At 36.5% G+C, this 22,650-nt stretch overlaps 1 protein-coding gene across 6 annotated transcripts in view; it reads right to left on the bottom strand.

Moving 5' to 3' along the window:
• The window catches only part of CROT (carnitine O-octanoyltransferase), a 59,465-nt gene that overhangs the window by 18,886 nt on the left and 17,929 nt on the right, over positions 1-22,650 (bottom strand). For all 6 annotated transcript variants that reach the window (XM_072764145.1, XM_072764143.1, XM_072764140.1 and 3 more), the window contains exons 8-13: positions 13,294-13,387; positions 11,977-12,102; positions 10,279-10,380; positions 4,199-4,282; positions 4,008-4,115; positions 3,426-3,556 (exon numbers count right to left, since the gene is read on the bottom strand). In XM_072764145.1, the coding sequence (XP_072620246.1) occupies positions 3,426-3,556; positions 4,008-4,115; positions 4,199-4,282; positions 10,279-10,380; positions 11,977-12,102; positions 13,294-13,387 (645 nt within the window). The remainder of the gene's footprint in view (positions 1-3,425; positions 3,557-4,007; positions 4,116-4,198; positions 4,283-10,278; positions 10,381-11,976; positions 12,103-13,293; positions 13,388-22,650) is intronic.

Raw genomic sequence — 22,650 nt, 5'->3', positions numbered from 1 at the left:
AAGAATAAAAAATGTCCACCTAAAATAAGGAATATAACAAGGATAATTCAATATACTACTGGGTGTTACAGCCAAGACAAAAGAAGTAAAAGGCATTCAAATTGGAAAGAAAAAAAGCAAAACTATTCACAGATGATCTGATCTCAAATCCATAAAAAATTATTAGAGCTAATAAATTCAACAAAGTTTAAAGTTACAAAACCAACACGCAAAAATCAGCTGCATTTCCATACACCTGAAATGAATGACCTGAAAAGAAAATTAAGAAAACAATTCCATTTACAATAGCATCAAAAAGAATAAAATACTCAAGATTAAACTAACCAAAGAAGAAATATTATACGCAGGAAACTATAAAACACTGCTTAAAATAATTTTAGAAAATATAAATAAATGGAATAGGACTCTGTGTTCATGGATTGGAGATTTTTTATTAAGGTGACAATGCTATAGGTTCAAAACTCCAACATTTCTGCAAAAATGGAAAAACTAATCCTAAAATTCATATGGAATTTCAAGAATAGCCAAAACAATCTTGAAAAGAACAAAGGTGAAAGATACCTTTGTTTCCAAAACTTACTACAAAGCTACAATAATCATGATAGTATGGTACTGACACAAGAAGAGACATAGAGAACAATGAATAGAAAGTCCAGAAATAAACCCTTACATCTATAATTAATTGATTTTAAACAAGAACATCAAGAACGTTCAATGAATAGTCTCTTCAAAAAATAATGCTGGGAAAACTGGATATCCACTTGCAAAAGAATGAAGTTGGACCCTTACCACACACAATACACAAAAATTAATTCAAATAGCATCAAAGAGAGGTGCCTGGGTGGCCTGGTTGGTTCTGACACACACACAGTTAGTATGTCAGACTCATGATTTCAGCTCAGGGCATGATTTCCAAGGCATGAGATTCAGCCCTGCATTGGGCTCCACACTGGACATGGAGCCTACTTAAGATTCTCTCTCCTCCTCTGCCCTTCCTCCCCCCCCACCATTTGCACTCTTTCTCTCTCTCTCTAAAAAAAGAGTGAGAGAGAAAAGCATAAAAGACATAAAAAGCTAGAACAGTAAAACTCCAGAAGGTAATATAAGGGTAAAACTTCATGACAATAGATTTAGCAATGACTTCTTGAATATGACAACAAAAGCACAGGCAACAAGTGAAAATGAAATAAACTGGACTTCAAAATTAAAAAACATTGTGCTCAAAGGATACCACCAAGAGAGTGAAGAGAAAACCCACAGAATGGAGGAAATACTTGCCAATCACATATATGATAAGAGTTTCATATCCACAATACATAAAGAACGCTTATAATTCAACAACAAAATGACAACCTAATTACAAAAAGCACAAAGGACTTTTATAGACAGTATGACAAAGAAGATATACAAGTGGCCAATGAATATATGAAAAGATACACAACCTCATTAGTCAATAGAGAAACACAAAAACCACAATAAGATACTACTTCACAACTGATTGTTAACAACTTTTTAAAAAAGATTTTATTTATTTATTTATTTATTTATTTATTTATTTATTTATTTATTTATGGGGGGGGGGCGGGGGACAGACACAGGCAGAGGGAGAAGCAGGCTCTATGCAGGGAGCCTGATGTGGGACTCGATCCCAGGTCTCCAGGATCACACCCTGGGCTGAAGGCGGCGCTAAACCACTGAGCCACCTGGGCTGCCCTCGTTACAACTTTTTTAATGAAAAAAAATAAGCGTTGGCAAGGATGTGGAACAACTGGAACATCTGTATACTCCTGGTGGGAATGTAAAATGGTATAGCTATGGTGGAAAATAGTTTGGCAAATGCTTAAAGAGTGAAAAAGAATTACACAACATGGTGTGTGATTTAATTTCTATACCTATTCAGGTATAGAAATTAAAACAGGGACTCAGATACTTGTATGTGAATGTTTACAACAGCATCATTCACAATAGCCAAAAGGCGGAAACAAGTCTCTATCAACAGATGAATGGATAAAGAAAATGTAGTATACCCATATGGTGGAATATTTAGCCATCAAAAAGAATGAAGTTGTGATTCTACAACATGGATGAACTTTGGAAACACTATCCTGTTAAATATGCCAGAGACAAAAAGACAAATATTGTGTGATCTCACCTAGGTGAAATATCTAGAACAAGCAAGACAAGTGAAAGTAGATTAGAGATTACAAGGGGCTGAGGCAAAAGGAGGAATGAGAAATTATTGCTTAATAGGTATAGTTTCTCTTGGAGTCAATGAAAAAATCTTGCAAATAGTTGTAATGGTGCACAACTTTGAGAATGTAACTGACGCTGCTAGATTATACACTTAAAAGTGGCTCAAATGCCAAGCTTTCTTTTATATATATTTTACCACAATAAAAAAAAGATAATCAACTGTTTAATGCAAATAATAACAGTGTATTGTGAGGCTTATTACATATGTAGAGGTATCATATACAACAGAAAAAAAAATAGGAAAAACAAAAGAGAAGCATTCTGTTTTAAGATTCTTATGTTACACTTCAAATGGAAAATGTTATTTGATGGTAGACTCTAGTAAGTTAAAGGTGTATTTTATAAACCCTAATGCAACTACTAAAAACAAAACAAAACCAAAAAAAGAGTACACCTGACAATGGAGATAAAATGGAATAATTAAAAAAAAACACTATGAATTCAAAAGAAGATAAAAAAGGAAGAAAAATCAGATATGATAGAAAAGAAAGAGCAATATGGTAGACTTAAACCGAACCTTATTGATTATTATATTAAAATGCTAATGACCTAACTATCCCATTTAAAGGCACATATTCTCAGATTAGATATTTCAAAAGCAAGGAGCCTCTACTTCTGCTTGGGATGTAGAAAGTCTTAACATACCATCTCTCCTATCCTAAAAATTAGTAAAGACTGGGTAATCTATAAAATCATGAACCCATCAGGAAACTGAGGCTATAAGAAAACCAAGTGATATAAATTCCAAATAACAGTAAAACTCCTCCTACAAGATAGCAGACACTTCAGAGGATGAAAAACAAGACTACAAGTGTCACACATCGGGGCACTTGGGTGGCTCAGTGGTTCAGCGTCTGCCTTCAGCTCAGGTCATGATCCCGGGGTCCTGGGATTGAGTCCCGCATCAGACTCCCCACAGGGAGCCTGCTTCTCCCTCTGCCTATGTCTCTGTGTCTCTCATGAATAAATAAATAAAATCTTTAAAAAAATAAAAGTGTCACACATCAAAACTCTAACACACTGATGATGGAAATCCAAATTAGGGCATGATGTTACTTGGGAAAAAAAGTCAGGAAAAACACTGGGGAGTTAGGATGGAATAGCTATGGTAAAGATTTGTTCTTGGACTTTAAGATTCTGAAAATGGAAAATAGTAAATGAATGCTCCTCACCATCCAGTAAGTCTATAATAGGCCAGCTGAAGTGCAAGTTGAATAAATGTATCAGGGTGAAGCATCTTCTTCTTGGTTAGCTTTTTGCCAAAAGATGTAAAGGGATACGCCACAATCTGCAGATCAGATGCCTAACAAAAAAAATCAAATGGGAAAAGTGAAAAATCAGCTAAGAAGAATATCCCAAAGATAACCAAATCATCATTTGCATTAACCATTAGATATAAAAAAAAACTTAAAGGCATTAAAGCTGTAATTTAACATGTTTTATGTTGCTGGGGTGCCTGTGTGGCTCAGTTAAGCACTGGACTCTTAATTTCAGCCCAGGTCATGATCTCAGGGTCGTGAGATGGAGCCCCATATGAGTCTGTGCTCAGTCGGGAGAGTGTGCTTGAGATTCTTACTCCCTCTCTCCCTCTGCCCCTCCTTCCACCTGCCCTTGCTCATGCTCTAAAATAAATATTTAAAAATAAATAAAATGTTTTATGGTTGGCATGCTTGGATAATAGCCAAAGTTTTAGATGTGGTAGTTAAAAGAAAAACCATTACTATCTAAGAAAAAAAAAATGTTTAAAAATCTACCTGCTTGAGATATTGGGCTTTAGCTTGATTAATGTCGTTTAGTATTTTATCATCCACAGTGAAAACAAGCTCCTCTGGAAGTGATATATCCCGTACTTTTTCTGAACCCTGAAAATAGGGAAAAGACTTAAAAATATTAAATTAAAGAACTATTAGGAAATAAAAAAGATGAAATACTTTTTCTAACATACCTTCCATCTTCCTTCATTCTCAAAAATCTTCTTATCAACATAATGGTTTATGTTCACAATAACCATTCCATCAAGAGGAGCATGCTAAAATGAAAATACACAAGATTTTGAATACCTTATGTCAACTCCTACAACTTGACCCAATATTTTATTTTCAATTTCCCTCCTCTTCAATCTTAAAAAATACTAAAGTGCAGAATTCAAATGCCTCACCTAATGATAAGATACAGATATCCTATAGCACAGGAAGTGACTGCTGTATTTTATTTGCTGCAAAAGAAAAAATACTTAAAGTTGGAATCACCCAATTAGAGGTCTTGAGGTAATGGGGAGAGGTATAAAGCAAACATGGACAATGTAGAGAAAATAACTGCTATTTAAACTGGAAATGAAAGGAGGTATATGTGTGCAGTGCTAAGATGTTCTGAAATTTTAAGAGCACTTCGAAAAAAGCAAAGGAGGATGACAGACTTTCTGAAGGCTAAATTGAGCATGGATATGAACTTTACTGGTAAAGACACAGGCCACTAGGTGAGTATTTAAAAGCATAATCAGTTTGTGTTCATGTCTACAAGAATTTTCAGATGCAGCAGAAATAATTTTCAATGTTTAAGGAATGCTGGAAAAATGGGCTGAGTTACAGGAGCATTACAGGTTTGACAGCTATACTGAGAGAGAAATCTCAACTAGTGAATTTTTCCTTCATTATTCTGGAGAACAAACTTTTTGCCTTTTTTTCTCCATGTCTTTTGATGACAATTACATCAGACAGTTTTTTTCCTCTGTGTTACTGCTATCACTTTATGTTAGATAGTTGCCATTTATGAACTGAATATGGCACTTCCAGCCTTGGAGAGAAAGAAAGGAGGCTTATGATATGGCCTACCACACTTGGGCTCACTTTCAGAGGAGTAACATTACAGAGATCTGTTGCCTTATGTCACAGCACAGGAGGGCCTAACAGTATAGTATGAAGACTGTTACCAACTAGATAGCAGCCACAATATCAAGAAAGACTCTGGAGGGAGGTCAGAAGATGCATGAGCAACTCATTCCACTCGTCCTTTGACATAATAATGAGACTCACAGGTCACTGACAAACCTGTTTTCTAACCACATCTTACAAACTTTACAAAGAATTTGCACAGATATCATATATGATTTCACTTCATACAATAATATTACTTACTAACACTTTTACTAAATCCAGTAGAAAGAGCAAGACTGAAGGATTAAAGTCTCTCTGACTGGTAATTCTACCCACCCAACTCAGGGTGGAAAAGCTAATCATTAATTTTTAAAAATGTTAGGAAATATGAAAACTTCATATGCCTTCCTGATGCTTTATTTGTTCATAAAGTTTTAACTTTCTTTTTTTATTTCTATGGAGACAGTATATATAACATATTTTTTAGGAATGATGGCTTCAATTCTGCATTCAAACTCTATCATTTCCCAGTTATGCAACTGTTGAAGTTACTTAATTCTTTAAGTAAAATGCCTCATTCATTAGTAGGGATAATAATCATATAGTTGTGTGAAAAAATTATTTTAATTAGGCTTATAAAGTGCTTGCTACAGAACCTGGACTACAGCAATAATCAGTAACTGCTGTTATTATTTAACTGTTTATTACATGCTTCCTATGGTTCCTTCACAAAGCCCTATAATAAAGCCTAGATAGAGAAGACAAAATAGCTGATCCCAGGATTTTAAATCCCAAGAGGGAAATGTAATAACTACTATAATCACAAAAGTACGTATTTAAGCATCAATGGAATAGAGTAACAGCATGGCTCCACATTTAGAATAGACCAACTTTTATAGTATACAGCTGACCCTTGAACAACATTGAACTCCCATGCAATAAAAAATCTACATATAACTTTTCACTCCACAGAACAAACTTAATTATTAATTGCCTACTGTTGACCAGAACAGAAACATTTGCCAGTAATATAAACAATTAACATGTTTTGTGTTCTAAGTACTATGTAATGTATTCTTACAATAAAGAAAATAAAATGTTATTAAGAAAATCATAAGGAAGGGAAAAGACATTTGCTACATAGTACAATAGTAGAATAAAGCACCACACATCTCATCCTCACCAAAGTTAGCAAAGCCACCCAGGAATGCAGGAAACCTCCTTCCAAGTAGAGTTCAGGGAAAGGCAGAGAACAAGGGAAGGTACAGCATTGTTAGCTTTCTCTCTAGGTTGCTTGCTCCATCTGACCCCTTCACATGGTTCTAACTCATTTTCTGCTTGTGGGAAATGCTGGCAAGTTGCTCTCAGCAGTATTAGTTCTCCAACTCAGAGAACTTTCAGCACCTTAGACAGCGTTCCTTCCTGCCATGTCCTCTGCAGCCCACAATACTACTACCTGCAGCCCACATTACTACCTTGGGGCAGTAATCCTGCCCCAAGTGTTCTCCCAGACCCCTGGGGAGCCAGCTAGGGGGTGCAGATTATCATTCTGTGGTCTTTGGCCAACTGTGGACAATGACTGGTCTTGTCACTTTACTGAGAATCCCTCTCCAGAGTTGGTTACTTTGTACCTTTTAGTTGATCTCAGTGAATCAAACTGCACAGATAGTGGGGTGAAGAATGCCACAAGCAGGTGAGAGCCTGCTGTTCCAGCCTTCCCAGTATCTCTCCATCACCTTCTCTTCACTTTTAGTCATTTGGCAACTTCTACCGTATTCTTCAATCACAATATAAAATATGGATTTATGAAAAAAATCCACGTATTTAAGTGGACCCACACAGTTCAAACTCATGTTGTTCAAAGGTCAACTGTATACACTTTACTAATGATATTTTACATAGGTTATATTGCTTTTTCTATAATCATCTTAGGTTATGAGGGAAACCTACACATGATTCTAAAAGCAGATTATCAAGGGGAAATAATCAGATCAATTTTATAAATAAACAGGTGTTAATACATACACATAAAACATGTCCTTACACTTACTACAAGAAAGATCTCAGTTGCGCTAAGATATGTGTTCATTCTGGGACCAATATTCTTTATTTAGAGATAAAAAAGATCATCATTTTCATTCTAAATTTGAACAAACAGAAAGAGTTTAGTGCTATTAGTAAAAATATGAGTAGCATAATGTGGTTTTTTGGGGGGTTTGAGAATTGGAAGTGAGGAAGGCAAGTTAAATGATGAGTTCTTGATGATAACAATTTAATCTATGTAACAAAATAATATCCAGTTTGAACAACATACAATGAAACAAAATGAGAATAAGAGGTAAAAACTAAAAAAGAATAACTGTTCCATCAAGTGATGAATAGATAGAGAAGATGTGGTATACATATACAATGAAATATTACTCAGCTATAAAAAATTAAATTTCTGCCATTTGCAACAATATGGATGGATCTAGAGAGTATAACACTAAGCAAAATGAGTCAGAAAAAGACAAATACCATATGGCTTCACTCATAAGTGGAATTTAACAAGCAAAATGAGCAAAGGGAAGAAAAAAGAGATCAAGAAACAGACTCTTAACTATAGAAAACTGATTGTTACTAGAAGGGAGGTAAGTGGGAGATGAATGAAATAGGTAATGCGGATTAAGAAATGCGCTTGTGATGAGCACTAGGTGAAATATGGAAGTGTTGAATCACTATATTGTATACTGGAAACTAATATTACACTGTATGTTAACTGACTGGAATTCAAACAAAAACTGGGAAAAAAAAAAAGACTAACTGCAAGCTATCTATATAAAAACAGTCAATGAAAGTATTAAACCAGGCAAGAGAACATGCACTGGAGGGTAAAGTGAGATGAACATTAAGGTCAGAATCAGTAGATTCTGTTAAGATGGAGGCAGTGTCGAAATATGTATGAGGAGGGTAATCAACTGCAGCAGACAGGTCAAAGAGAAATATAGGAAAACAACAGGAAGTACTCAGCTACTTTACAAAGGATTCTTTCCAGGAAATGAGGATATAAACCAGATTGAGAAAGTCAAGAAAAATAAAAGAACTCAAGAGAAGAAACTGAAGTAATTACAAGAAATGTTTTGTCAACAATGGACTCCAAGGAAGAGGAAAGATGACAAATCTTTAAAGGGACTCAATGGCAAACTTTTACTCTGATGAGCTACTATAATAGACATCTAGTTTTATTACCTGCTCGTCAACCAATTCTCCTTCTGAGATTTATTTTTTTGTAGACAACCACTGCACATCTATGGTGGTTCAAATGATATTAGTTCTACCCCCTAGATTACAAAGTTTAACATGTGACCCAGGCCAGATGAATCAGAGCACCTGACTCCTCAGAATGGGCACATGATAGGCAAAGGCCTATCAAACCACAGAGCATTATTCTCAGGACTTCTGCTGGAACTACTGGGGGTGGGAGGGAAAGCGGTGGTGTAAGCTACCCATTTGCGTAGGGAACACTCATCTATGAAGGTAGCTATGAAGACATGAAATTGTGTGTTCAACAATCACGTGGGATAATCTACCTAAACACGAAGTCAAACATAGGAAAGCAGTGCCAAAAAATGGAGAGAGAAATTTCCAATAGCATTTGGACACTGGAAGTCAGTCTTACCCAAATTTAGCTGTACCTCTAGGTCAATGAATACTTTCTTAAACTAATGCCAGTATAATTTAGGTTTCCATCCCCTAAAGCTGAATAAATACCAATTAATATAACTATTGGTCCCAGATCAATATAACAGATCTTCCTAGTATTATACAGTCACTAAATGCTTCTGGAAGTCACTAAAAACAAACATACCGCATGCTACTTTATTGGAATTATATATTTTACAAAAGGTCTTAGGATGAGATTATAATTGTATATAGCAACTTCTGACTTCCATTGATTTTTTAAAATTTTCTTGGTTCATAGACTTCTTGAATATCCATCAGAAAATGGCAAGGTAGAGTTAATAAAGATGACACAGAAGTTTTTTCTTTTCTTTTTTTTTTTTTTTTTAATCAAGAAGGTAAAAAATGGTAAAAACACCAGACACTTTAACATGTAGGGTAAATAAATATTCCAAAGATCATGTGCCACTTTAGGAGAATAGTTTAAAAATTACAGGGTAAAGCTAGGAATATATCTACATACATCCCACATATATTTCTCTGCACACAGAATATAAACATAATGCTGTATTTTTAAAAATAGGTTGTAATACTCAATAAGCAGGTAACAGTGGTGAAAGAGCTTCATAATTTTTTTAAAAATCCGTAATTATGCGGCACCTGAATGGCTCAGTTGGTTAAGCATCTGCTTTCGGCTCAAGTCATGATCCCAGGATTCTGGGATGGAGCCAGCATTGGGCTTCCTACTCAGCAGGGAGCCAATTCTCCCTCTGCCCCTCCCCCAATGCTCTCTCTCATTCTACCTTCTCTCTCAAATAAAACCATAAAAAATAAAAATATATTTTAAAAAATAATAAATCCATGACTACATAAAATACATGCAAATTCTACTATGCAGATACAAACCATTAGCCATATTACAAATGAAAATAGGGGGGATCCCTGGATAGTTTAGCGGTTTAGTGCCTGCTTTCAGCCCAGGGCATTACCCTGGAGTCCCGGGATCGAGTCCCACATCGGGCTCCCTGCAAGGGGCCTGCTTCTCCCTCTGCCTGTGTCTCTGCCTCTCTCTCTCTGTGTCTCTCATGAATAAATAAATAAAATCTTTAAAAAAAAAAAAAAAACAAATGAAAATAACTTGTCCTATACTCTGTTTTCACTGAGAATTTGTAACTAAATCTTTTAGTATATGCCACAGAGCTACGTAAGTATTTAAATAGTAAATAGCCTATTTACTATATAAATAGCCTAACCATTGTAGTCACTAAAAACAAACATACCTCATGTTACTTTATTGGAATTATATATTTTACAAAAGGTCTTAGGATGAGATTATAATTGTATATTGCAACCTCTGACTTCCATTTTTTAAAATTTTCTTGGTTCATAGACTATTGTAGTTATTGCCAGCATAGCCTAACTATTGTAATTTATTGCCACTAAATTAACCTAAACAATTGAAAGGAAAAATAACTTCTGTAAGTTTACTTACATCACAACTAGAGCCAAATACTCCATTGGAAAAGGAAACCAAGTTATAAGATTTATCTCCCCAGCGTACAGTTGGATCTCCTATAAGAGTCTGTGCGGTTACCTAAAATAAATGTAATATTTTAAAAACAAGAAAATTTTAATATTAAAAGGTTTACTTAAGTGTATACATACATACATAGCTAAAACATGTTTAAGCTGTGTGTGTATGTGTATAGGTATGTGTATATGTGTGTATATATATTTATATACACACACATACATATATGTATACCTATACCTACACACATATATGTTTGGTGCCACTTTTCCTCTTCAAGTAAACCAAATTTAATAAAATGGTAATTATACTCAAAAGATAATACTAATTCCAGCCCTGGGGATCCCTGGGTGGCTCAGCGGTTTAGCACCTACCTTCGGCCCAGGGCATGATCCTGGAGTCCCGGGACTGAGTCCCACATCAGGCTCCCTGCATGGAGCCTGCTTCTCCCTCTGCCTGTGTCTCTGCCTCTCTCTCTCTCTCTGTGTCTCTCATGAATAAATAAATAAAATATTTAAAAAAAATACTAATTCCAGCCCTGTCTTTAAGTATTTCTCAAAATCTCAAGAAATCCTACCAGAAAAACGCTGGTACAATACTCATGAAAGAACTTACAAAGGAAAAAACAAAGCCCTTGCAACATGAATAGTCTAAGAAGCTATGGTAAGTTTAATCATTAGAATCTAGTTATAAAGAAAATATTTTAAGAATTCAAATCCTGCAAAGCCTGTTTTTCACACAGTAGGCTCTGTTCCATTAGTGAGTCATGAAATTGATTTAGTGTATCACAGTAAACATTCATTACAAAAAGAAAAGAATAAAAGAGAATATAAATATTATAATCTATCACAGATAGTAAAAGTAATCACTATTTTGTGAAACTTCTGAAGTGATGTATATGTTTGTAACGGGTTGCAATCTAAATGCAAGTCTAACTAGATTCTACCAGTAAAAGTTCAAACAACACTATATTAGAATACATTCTTCCTCAAGAAGTTTGGTGACCCTCCTAAAAAAATTCAGCTGAAGTTATATAAAGGAAAGTTATTTCTACTTACAAGATTTTTCAATCCTATATTATTTCTATCATCTAATATTGATGAATGAATTATGAAATAATTTAAGTGTTTTCAAAAGACTAAGAGACTTCTACAAATATGACTACTTTTTATTATTTCCCAGGAAATATTATTACAAGGGGAAGTACAAAGTAAGGCCACATTTACTCTTAAACTCATTAAAGTATGTCTGTCAATAAAAATAAACATGAAAATAAATTACAAGAGTGCTGTAACTCTTAGGACACACCCTACTAACTAAGGTATCAAGCAAAACACACTGGTGTGAGTGACAGGAAGATTCTCATGCCACCTTTGGCATGATAAGCTCATCTAGTCCAGTGTTTTATGCAAGTTTTCTACACATACAAACAATGGCCATACTTCTTTAAACAATGTTCAAGATATATCTAAATTACCTAAATAATGAGGCAAATTTACAAAGGACTCTTTATGTATAAGCTTTAATTTGGCACACGTATATGTCAGCTAAGAAAAAATTTTAAGAGCCTGCATGTAACAAAAATCTTCTCATCTTCAGTATACACAAGAGTCTTCCAGAATAATTTGAGAGAAATACAATAGCAAGATAGTTAAGTACCTGAGAATAATTTCCTGGTGTTACATGTGGACTGCTATCCTCTATGGAATATACCAGTAAACTGCTCTGAATTTTTTCTAACATAGTCAAGTTCTCTGGATCAAGACTAATTAAATATTCACGCGCCTAATGGATAAAGAAAGATTAAATGTTACAAATTAAATACATCCAGAAGATCTCAAAACAGTTTTTTAGAGAAAAGTTTCATTAAGAAAAGTATAAACTGCTATCTGAAAATAGAGCATTGCTATGAAACATTTCATAAGCCAAAATGGTATAAAGCAAAGAAGCAATTACTATTAATTTATATGCAAAAATGTTTGAACATTTCCAGGCCCAAAAAATAACCTCCCTTAGGCTTTACTGATAAAGTAGGACACATCTTGGTAAAGGATGAACAAAAAAAGCGAGATAAAGCACAGAGGCTCAGAGACACAGATGTTCAAAAGCTTGATGCTGAGATACTGAGCATTAGCTCCTGAGGGTAGCATTGCATATCACTCTTGCTGCTCACAGAGCATGCAGTGAAAAACAAATGCTGAACAGTATTTTTGCTTTTTGCTTTTTTCATAAAAGCAAAAATCTTCTTCGGGTTTCTTTCAATGAGCAAAACCAAGTACTAGTGTAGGCCCTTTGTGAAAGTGGCATAATGTAAACTTTTAAAGTGGGGGATACCTGTACAGTTAATAATGCTATATTACATATTTGAAAATTGTTAATAGAACACATCTTAAAAGTGATCACAAGAAAGAAAATGTGTAATCATGCGAGATGACTGATGTTAACAAGATTTATTGTGATCATTCTGCAATATATATATACAAATATCTAATCATGTTGTACACCTGAAACTAATATAATGTTATGTCAATTATATCTCAATTAAAAAAAAAAAAAAGAGGGGCATCTGGGTGGCTTGGTTGGTTGAGTGTCCAAACCCTGATTTCAGCTCCGGTCATGACCTCAGATTCATGGGATCAAGCACTGCATCAAGCTCTGTGAGCAGGGATCCCTGGGTGGCGCAGCGGTTTGGCGCCTGCCTTTGGCCCAGGGCGCGATCCTGGAGACCCAGGATCGAATCCCATATCAGGCTCCTGATGCATGGAGCCTGCTTCCCCCTCTGCCTGTGTCTCTGCCTCTCTCTCTCTCTCTCTCTGTGACTATCATAAATAAATAAAAAAAAAAAATAAAAAAAAAAGCTCTGTGAGCAGTCTGCTTGAGATGCTCTCTCTTCTCCCCTCTGCACCTCCCCCTGCTCGTACATGCCCTCTAAATAAATAAACTAATTAAATAAAGTCTTAAATGAAACCATATAACCTTAGCCCATTGAGTTCGCTCCTCACTAGTCAATGCTGCTATCCCAGGTCCATCAGGTTCACTATGGCACTTCTTGTGAATGTATGCCAATTGCCTTAGGGAAGATTAAAGAAAGTATTTAAAAAGAGCATAGGCAAGATCACTAGTTACTTTCAGTCTTTAACAGGTCATAATGTTTATCAGTACTTATATAAATCTTTTGATATATTACCCAAAGAAAGGGATTATAATCTCAACAGCAATTGGATTTCCCACATCACATCTTTTTTTAAAAAAGAAGTATGTGGCCTATTAATGCAAATGTATTTTTGACAATAACTTAAGTAAATAAATTGGATACTTGGCTAGTATTATTTATCCTTTCAAAATGTACCTGTACTTCTGGAGTCCAAGTAAATATCTCTTACACAGTAAATACTCCATGCAATAGAGAACATGAAAAATATTCTGATAAATAATATTACAAATATTATGCATATCTTATCTAACTAAAAAATATATGCATATATATTTAACATAGGAATTACTCTATACCTGATTAATACTCTTGTGTAACCTCAAAAACAGAGTTACTATAGTCAGTTTTAAGTGTTTCGACCTTTACTGTTGTTACTTACTTATGATCTTTATATTTAAAGACTCTATTAGATAAAAACAAATTATTTCCTCCAAAACTACTCTATTCTCCCAGTCTGATGAGTTTCATGTGTCTTTAAACATATGACAGGTAAATAACAGGGTTCTCCAATAAAGAAATACATACTCATCAGAAAAAAATCCACAGAGGCTCAGCAAAGCAACAAAAGCACAGACAACACAAAGAAAAACAGACAAGTGAGATTATATCAAACCAAAAGAGTTAACACAGTTAACAAAATTAAACAACCTACAGAATATGAGAAAGTATTTACAGCCATATATCTTATAAGAGGTTAACATCCAAAATATATAAGGAACCCCTACAACTCAATAGCAAGAAAATCCAAATAACCTGATTAAAAAGTAGGCAATGGAACTAAACAGAAATTCTTCAAAGAACACAAAAAAATAGCCAAAAAGTAAAAGACAAAACATTCAACATGACTAATCACAGAAATGTAAGTTAAAACCACAACAATCTATCACCTCACAGCTATTTGGATAGTTATTATAAGAAAGATAAGAGGGGATGCTGGGTGGCTCAGCGGTTAGGCGCCTGCCTTCGCCAAGGGTGTCATCCTGGAATCCCGGGATCAAGTCCCACATCAGGCTTCCTGCATGGAGCCTGCTTCTCCCTCTGCCTGTGTCTCTGCCTCTGTGTGTGTGTGTGTGTGTGTGTGTCTCTCATGAATAAATAAATAAAATCTTAAGAAAGATAAGAAATAAGAGCTGGTGAGGATGTGGAGAAAAAAACTCTTGTGCACTGTTGGTGGCAATGTAAATTGGTGCAGATACTAAAGAAACTAGTATGCAGGATCCTCAAGAAATTAAAAATAGAACTACTTTATGATCCAAGAATCTCATTCTGAGTATATATCCAAAGGAACTGAAATTAGGACTCCAAAGAGACATTTGCACCCCCACGTTCACTGTGGCATTATTCACAAAAGCCAAAAGGTAGAAGCAACATAGCTATCTGTTGACAGACGAATGGATAAACAAAATGTTTTATACACACACACAGGATGGAAAAGAATATTATACACCCTTAAAAAGAGAAGGAAATTTTCACAGCTATTTCGATGGTTATTATCAGAAAGAGAATGGGAAATTAGGAGAGCTAAACTTGTGGTGATGTGAACAGAGACATAAGGCATGACAGAGAATGCTTTTTCAAAAATGGAAAAGACATAAAATGGCATTCCAAATAGAAAGCATGAGTATATGCAAAGATTACATATAATATGAAGTGTTTTAAGAATTGTTAACACAGGAGATCCCGAGATGGCTCAGTGGTTTAGTGCCTCCCTTCAGCCTAGGGCATAGTCCTGGAGTCCCGGATGGAGTCCCACATCAGACTCCCTGCATGGAGCCTGCTTCTCTCTCTGCCTGTGTCTCTGCCTCTCTGTGTGTCTCTCATGAATAAATAAATAAAATCTTAAAAAAAATTGCTAACACAGAGGATGTTCCAAAATAGTAGAGGACTAGCAGACATTAGTTTTCTTTGGTTGCAAATATTCAACTAGACAGCCATTAAATTATTCTAAAAACCTGTGAACTCAACCCAAGATCTAGAAAAGAATTGCTGCAATTCTAAAATAGAAAACAACCACTTCCTGCAAGATAGAAGGTGCAGAGCAGTGAATCCAAGGTGATCTATGGGAAGATACAACACAAGGGGAAGGAGCCCCCACAGCCAGTTACTAGAAAGTGATAGAGCAGCAGAGCAAAATCAGAACTGTCAGAGTAGCTCCCCTGAGGATGGCCCTGCCTGAAAGGCGCTCAAGTGGCGAAGCAGGTCAGAGTCCTAGTGGGACAGCGTGGTCTCAGGATCTCTGGGGGCGCAGGAAGACTGGGGGTGCCTGAGTGCTGCAGAGTTCCCAGGCACCCACCCAGGGAGGCCGGCTGCCATCAGCGATCCCACAGCTGGGCTTTCAGCCTGGGCTTGCCATAAAGCATGAACCACGGCACCTTCTGGCAACTGCACTCCAAAGCAGAGGCCCAGCAAGCGGCAGAACCACGGCCATACCTCCCGACCTGCCCCCAGGAGGAGTGGCACAGGTGCACGCCACGGGGTCTGCACAATTTACTGAATGGAACCAGGGTCACGTGCCTAAGACATAACCGCTCAGTCACAGCCTAGGTGAGCACAGAGGATACACGGAACCCAGGGAGACAGGAGGGACGGACTGCTTTTCTCTGAGGGAACACTGAGCAATGGGGCCCTGAGCTTTAGGCTCCAGGGCTGGAGACTGGGAGGCCCCCCAGGTTCACTCTCATCCTCTAAAGCAGTGCAGGAAGCTTTCAGGGAACAAAAGCCACAGAGAGCAATTCTGTGTGGCCCCTGGCAAGGGCGGTGCAGTTCTGCCCTGGGCAAAGATAACCTGAGAATCAGGGCGACAGGCCCCTCCCCCTGAAGACAGCAAGAACTCTGAGCTAAGACCAAGTCTGGGGATCAGGGACAACTGCAAAACTCCAGTGCTAGGGAAAACAGTACACAGAGTTCTCGGATTTTTCCCTGTAATTCTTTACCCTTTACACTTTAATTTTTGGTCTCTCTTTCCTTTTAAACCAAATTCTTATGTTTATCAACTCCTTTTTTTTAGGGGGGGGTCTTTTTTAACTTTCATTTTTACGGTTACATTCTATCATTTCATCGTATTTCATTTTATTTTTGGAGACATACGGTTTTCTTTATAATTTTGGGATGTAGTTCCTTCTAACAAACAGACCAAAATACACCCAAAATCTAGTGTATGGCACTGTTCTCTTCACCTATCTAAATGCTGTCTTTTTTTTTTTAATTTTCATTTTTACAGTTACATTCTATCCTTTCATTGTTTTTAATTTTATTTTCAAACATCGATACGTCTTTCTTTCTTTACAATGTTGGGATCTAGTTTTCTAACAGAACAAAATACACACAGGATCCAGTGTGTTCCTCTGTTCTGCTCACCGGTCTGATTACATTCTCTTTTTTAAAAATCTTAATTATTATTATTTTTTTTTGCTTTTTATTTTATTTTATTTTATTTTTTGGTTTCGGGTCTCTTCTGTTGTGTTTACTGTATATTTCTCCAAGGTCATTGTTGCCATTTTAATACTTTGCTCTCTCATTGATCTATTCTTCTCTAGACAGAATGACAAGATGGAAAACCCATCTCAAAGAAGAGAACAAGAGGCAGTACTGACTGCCAGGGACCTCATCAGTATGGATATAAATGTCAGAACTAGAGTTCAGAATAACAATTATGAAGATACTAGCTGGGCTTGAAAACAGCAGAGAGGACGTGAGAGAATCCCTTTTTGGAGAAATAAAAGAACTACAATCTCATCGAGTCAAAATCAAAAAGACTATTAATGAGATGCAATCAAATGGAGGCTCTAACTGTTAGGATAAATGAAGAAGAACAGAGAATCAGTGATATAAAGGACAAAATGATGGAGAATAAAGAACCTGAGAAAAAGAGAGATAAACAACTACTGGATCACCAGGGGAGAATCTGAGAGATAACCTTGACCATAAAGCAAAAGCACATTCGAATAATTGGGGTCTCAGAAGAAGAGGAAAGAGATGAGGGGCAGAAGGTATATTGGAGCAAATTAAATCAGAGAACTTCCCTAATATGGGGAAGGAAGCAGGTGTTCAAGTCCAGGAGGCACAGAGAAACCCCCGCGAATCATTAAAACTAGGTCAGCACCTTGACGTTTAATAGCGAAGCTTGCGAATCTCAGAGACAAAAAGAAAATCCTGAAAGCAGCTCAGGACAAGTCCATAATCTACAAGGGTAGAAACATTAGACTGGCCGCAGACCTATCCCCAGACACCTGGCAGGCCAGAAAGGACTGTCATGATATATTCAGGGTGCTAAATGAGAAAAACATGCAGCCAAGAATACTTTGTCTAGCAGGGCTGTCATTCAAAATAGAAGGAGAGAAAGGGCTTCCAGGACCAACAGAATCTAAAAGAGTTTGTGATCATGAATCCAGCCCTGCAAGAAACATTAAAGGGGATCCCTTAAGTGATCCCAAGAGAGCCCAAACCAACACAGAGCAGAAAGGAACAGAGACAATCCACAGAAACAGTGACTTTACAGGCAATCCAATTCCCTAAATTCCTTTCTTTCGATTGTTACTCTGAATGTAAGTGGGCTCAATGCCCCAGTCAAAGGACACAGGGTATCAGATTAGATTAACAAACAAGACCCATCAATATGCTGTCTGTAAGAGACTCATTTTAGACCCAAAGACACCTCCAGGTGGAAAATGAGGGCATGGCAAACCATTTGTTATGCTAATGGGCATCAAAAGAATGCTGGGGTGGCAGCGTTCAAAAAGATCTAACAATTATAAATATGTATGACCCTAACATGGGAGCAGCCAATTAAATAAACCAACTAAAAACAAAACTCAACACATCGACAATAATACAACAATAGTAGGAGACCTTAACACCCCACTCACTGCAATAGTAGACTTAACACCCCACTCTTCATCTAAGCAGAAGATCAACAAGGAAATAAGGGCTTTGAATGATGCACTGGACCAGATGGACCTCACAGATATATTCAGAGCATTCCATCCAAAAGCAACAGAATACACATTTCTCACAAGTGCACATGGAACATTCTCGAGAACAGATCACATACTGGGTCACAAATCAGGTCTCAACTGGTACCAAAAGACTAGGCTCATTCCCTGCATGTTTTCAGACCACAATGCTTTGAAACTGGAACTCAATCACAATAGGAAATTTGGAAAGAACTCAAATACATGGAGGCTAAAGAGCATCCTACCAATGAATGAATGGGTCAACCAGGAAATTAAAGAAAAATTTTAAAAATTCATGGAAACAAATGAAAATGAAAACAGAACTCTTCCAAACTCTTGGGATGCAGCCTAGGCAGTCGTCAGAGGGGAGTCTATAGCAATACAAGCCTTTCTCAAGAGACAAGAAAGATCACAATACACAACCTAACCTTACACCTAAGGGAGCTGGAGAATGAACAGCAGTTAAGGACTAAACCCAGCAGGAGAAGAGAATTACTAATTAGAGTAGGCATCAATGAAACAGAAACCAAAAGAACAGTAGAACACATCAATGAACCAGGAGCTGGTTCTTTCAAATAATTAATAAGATCGACAAACTCCTGACCAGACTTATCAAAAAGAAAAAAGACTCAAATAAATAAAATTGTGAATAAAAGAAGAGTGATCACAACCAATACCTAGAAATACAATTATAAGAACATATTATGAGAAACTATATGCCAACAAATTAGGCAATACGGAAGAAATGGATACATTCCTGCAAACTTATAAACTACGAAAACTGAAACAGGAAGAAATAAAAAACCTGAACAGACCCACCACCAGCAAGGAAATTGAAGCAGTCAACAAAATTCTCCCGACAAACAAGAGTTAAGAATCAGATGGCTTCACCGGGGAATTCTACCAAACTTTAATAAGAATTAATACCCGTTTTCTGCAGCTGTTTCAAAAAACAGAAATGGAAGGAAAACTCCCAAACTCTATGAGGCCAGCATTACCTTGATTCCAAAACCAGACAAAGACCCCACCAAAAAGGAAGATTGCAGACCAATATCCCTGATGAATATGGATGCAAAAATTCTCATGAAGATACTAGCCAAGAGAGCCCAACAGTATATTAAAAGCATTGTTCACCACGACCAAGTAGGAGTTACTCCTGGGCTGTAAGTGTGGTTCAACATCTGCAGATCAATCAATGTGATACATTACATTAATAAAAAAAAAGAACAAGAAGCATATGATCCTCTCAATAGATGCAGAAAAAGCATTTGACCAAGTAGAGCATTCTCTCTTGATTACAACTCTCCACAGAGTAGGGACAGAGGGAATATATCTCAACATCATAAAAGCCATCTACAAAAAGCACACAGCGAATATGATTCTCAATGAGGAAAAACTGAGAGCTTTTCCCCTAAGGTCTGGAAAAGGAAAGAGATGTCCAGTCTCACCACTATTGTTCCACACAGTACTAGAAGTCCTAACCTCAGCAATCAGACAACAAAAATAAATAAAAGGCATCCAAACTGGCAAAGAAGTCAAACTCTCACTCTTCACAGAAACATGATACTCTATTTTGAAAATCTAAAAAGACTCCACCCCAAAATTGCTAGAACTCACAGGAATGCAGCAAAGTGGCAGGATATAAAAATCAGTGCACAGAAATCAGTTGCATTTCTATACACTAAAAATGAGACTGAAGAGAGAAAAACTAAGGAGCCGAACCCCTTTCTCTTGTTCTTGTAGATGTTATATGTAGAAGTCACGATATCCATTTAATTGCCGACTCATGCAGATTATCTTGGCAGGATTAATTATATTTTAAAAATTCTTTGGAAAGGAAAGCTTAAGACTGGTTTTTCTTACTCCTTGAAGCTGATGAGGCATAGATTGGTAAGTTCCTTGTTGCTCTTCTCAAAATTTCTTGTTGTCTTTCTTGGCTGAATTCCTTTTCATAACCCTCCTTTTCAGAATTGGACAAGTAGAATGCTGTGAAGGGGGATCCCAAAACCATAAGATACTTAGGAAACAACCTAATGAAATAGGCAAAGGATCAGCACTCAGAAAACTAGAACAATCATGAAAGAAATTGAGGCAGACACAAAGAAATGGAAAAATGTTCCATGCTCATGGACTGGAAGAACAAATGTTAAAATGTTTATGCTACCTAGAGTAATTTATACCTTCAATGCAATCTCTGTCAAAATACCATGGACTTTCTTCAGAGTTGGAACAAAAAACCCTAAGATCTGTATGGAACTAGAAAAGACCCCAAGCAGCCAAACAAACATTAAAAAAGAAAACCAAAGCTGGTAGCATCACAATTCTGGACTTCAAGCTCTATTACAAATTTGTAATCATCAAGAGAGTGGGGTACTGGCACAAAAACAGACCCACAGGTCAATGGAACAGAATAGAGAACCCAGAAGTGGACCCTCAATTCTATGGTCAACTAAACTTCAACAAAGCAGAAAAGAATATCCAATGGAAAAAAGACCATCTCTTCAACAAAGGGTGTTGGGAACACTGGACAGCCACATGCAGAAGAATGAAACTGGACCATTTTTTTACACCATACACAAAAATAGAGCCAAATTGGATGAAAGACCTAAATGTGAGACAGGAATCCATCAAAATGCTAGAGAAGAACACAGGCAACAACCTCTGTGACCTTGCTAGACACATCTCCAAAGGCAAGGGAAATAAAGGCAAAAATGAACTACGGGGACTTCATCAAGATAAAAGGCTTTTGCACAGCAAAGGAAACAGCCAACAAAACTAAAGGCAAACTACAGAATGGGAGTAGATATTTGCAAATGTCTTATCAGCAAAAGGCTGGTATCCAAAATCTATCAAGAACTAATCAAACTCAACATCCAATGAACAAACAATCCCACCTTGAAATGGACAGAAGACACAAACAGGCATTTCTCATAAAAAGACGTACAAATGGTCAAAAGACACATGAAAAAATGCTCCACATCACTCGGCATCAGGGAAACACAAATCAAAACCACAATGAGATACCACTACTTTATAGTCAGCATGGCTAAAATGAACAAGTTAGGGAATGACAAATGCTGGTGAGGAGGAGGAGAAAGGGAACTCTCTTACACTGTTGGTGGGAATGCAAGCTGGTACAGCTAGTCTGGTAAACTGTCTGGAGGTTCCTCAAAAAGTTGAAAATAGAGCTATTCTATGACCCAGTATTGCACTGCTAGGTATTTACCCCAAAGATATAAATGGAGTGTTCCGAAGGGAAGGGGCACCTGCACTCCAATGTTTAGAGCAGCTATGTCCACAATAGCCAAACTATGGAAAGAACCAAGATGTCCATCAGCAGATAAACAGATAAATAAGACGTGGTGTGTATATATGTATATGTGTATGTGTGTGTGTGTATACATATATATACATATACACACACACACTCATATATAATGGAATACTACCCAGACATCAAAAAAATGAATCCTGCCATTTGCAAGAACATGGATGGAACCAGAGGATATTATGCTAAGTGAAATAAGTCAATCAGAGAAAGACAATTACCGTATGATCTCAGTCATATGTGGAATTTAAGAAACAAAACACAGGATCATGGGGGAAGCAAGGCAAAAATAAAACAAGATGAAATCAAAGAGGGAAACATAAGAGACTCAATCATAGGAAACTGAGGATTGCTGGAGAGGAGGAGGGTGTGGTGATGGGGTAACTGAGTGATGGCCATTAAAGGAGGGCATGTGATACAATGAACATTGGGTATTATATAAGACTAATGAATCACTGAACTCTACCTCTGAAACTAATAATATACTATATTAATTAATTGAATTTAAATTAAAAATATATTGAAAAATAAAACCTTGTTCACATCCTCAAAAAATAAGTTTTAAACTAAGGAAACCAGTTTTATAAATAAAATATTACGTAATGATTGAAATTATGATGAAATTATATACATTTGAAATATTTCCTTTTTTGTGTAGCTCTACATAGGTAATTATAAACCATATTTTATCTGTCTGCTGCAGCATTTGTCAATCTTTTGACTTTTTCAAGAAAAATGAAGGAAGTTTAATTTGCATAATGGGAGACAAATGTAAGATCTCTTTCCTGCTACTGTCATACACTTTTATTTCTATTTTTATGAATGAATAAAACATTAAA

The sequence above is a fragment of the Vulpes vulpes genome, chromosome 7 (genome assembly GCF_048418805.1).
Source record: "Vulpes vulpes isolate BD-2025 chromosome 7, VulVul3, whole genome shotgun sequence".
NCBI lineage: Eukaryota > Metazoa > Chordata > Mammalia > Carnivora > Canidae > Vulpes > Vulpes vulpes.
This window is presented reverse-complemented; position numbering and strand designations above follow the sequence as displayed.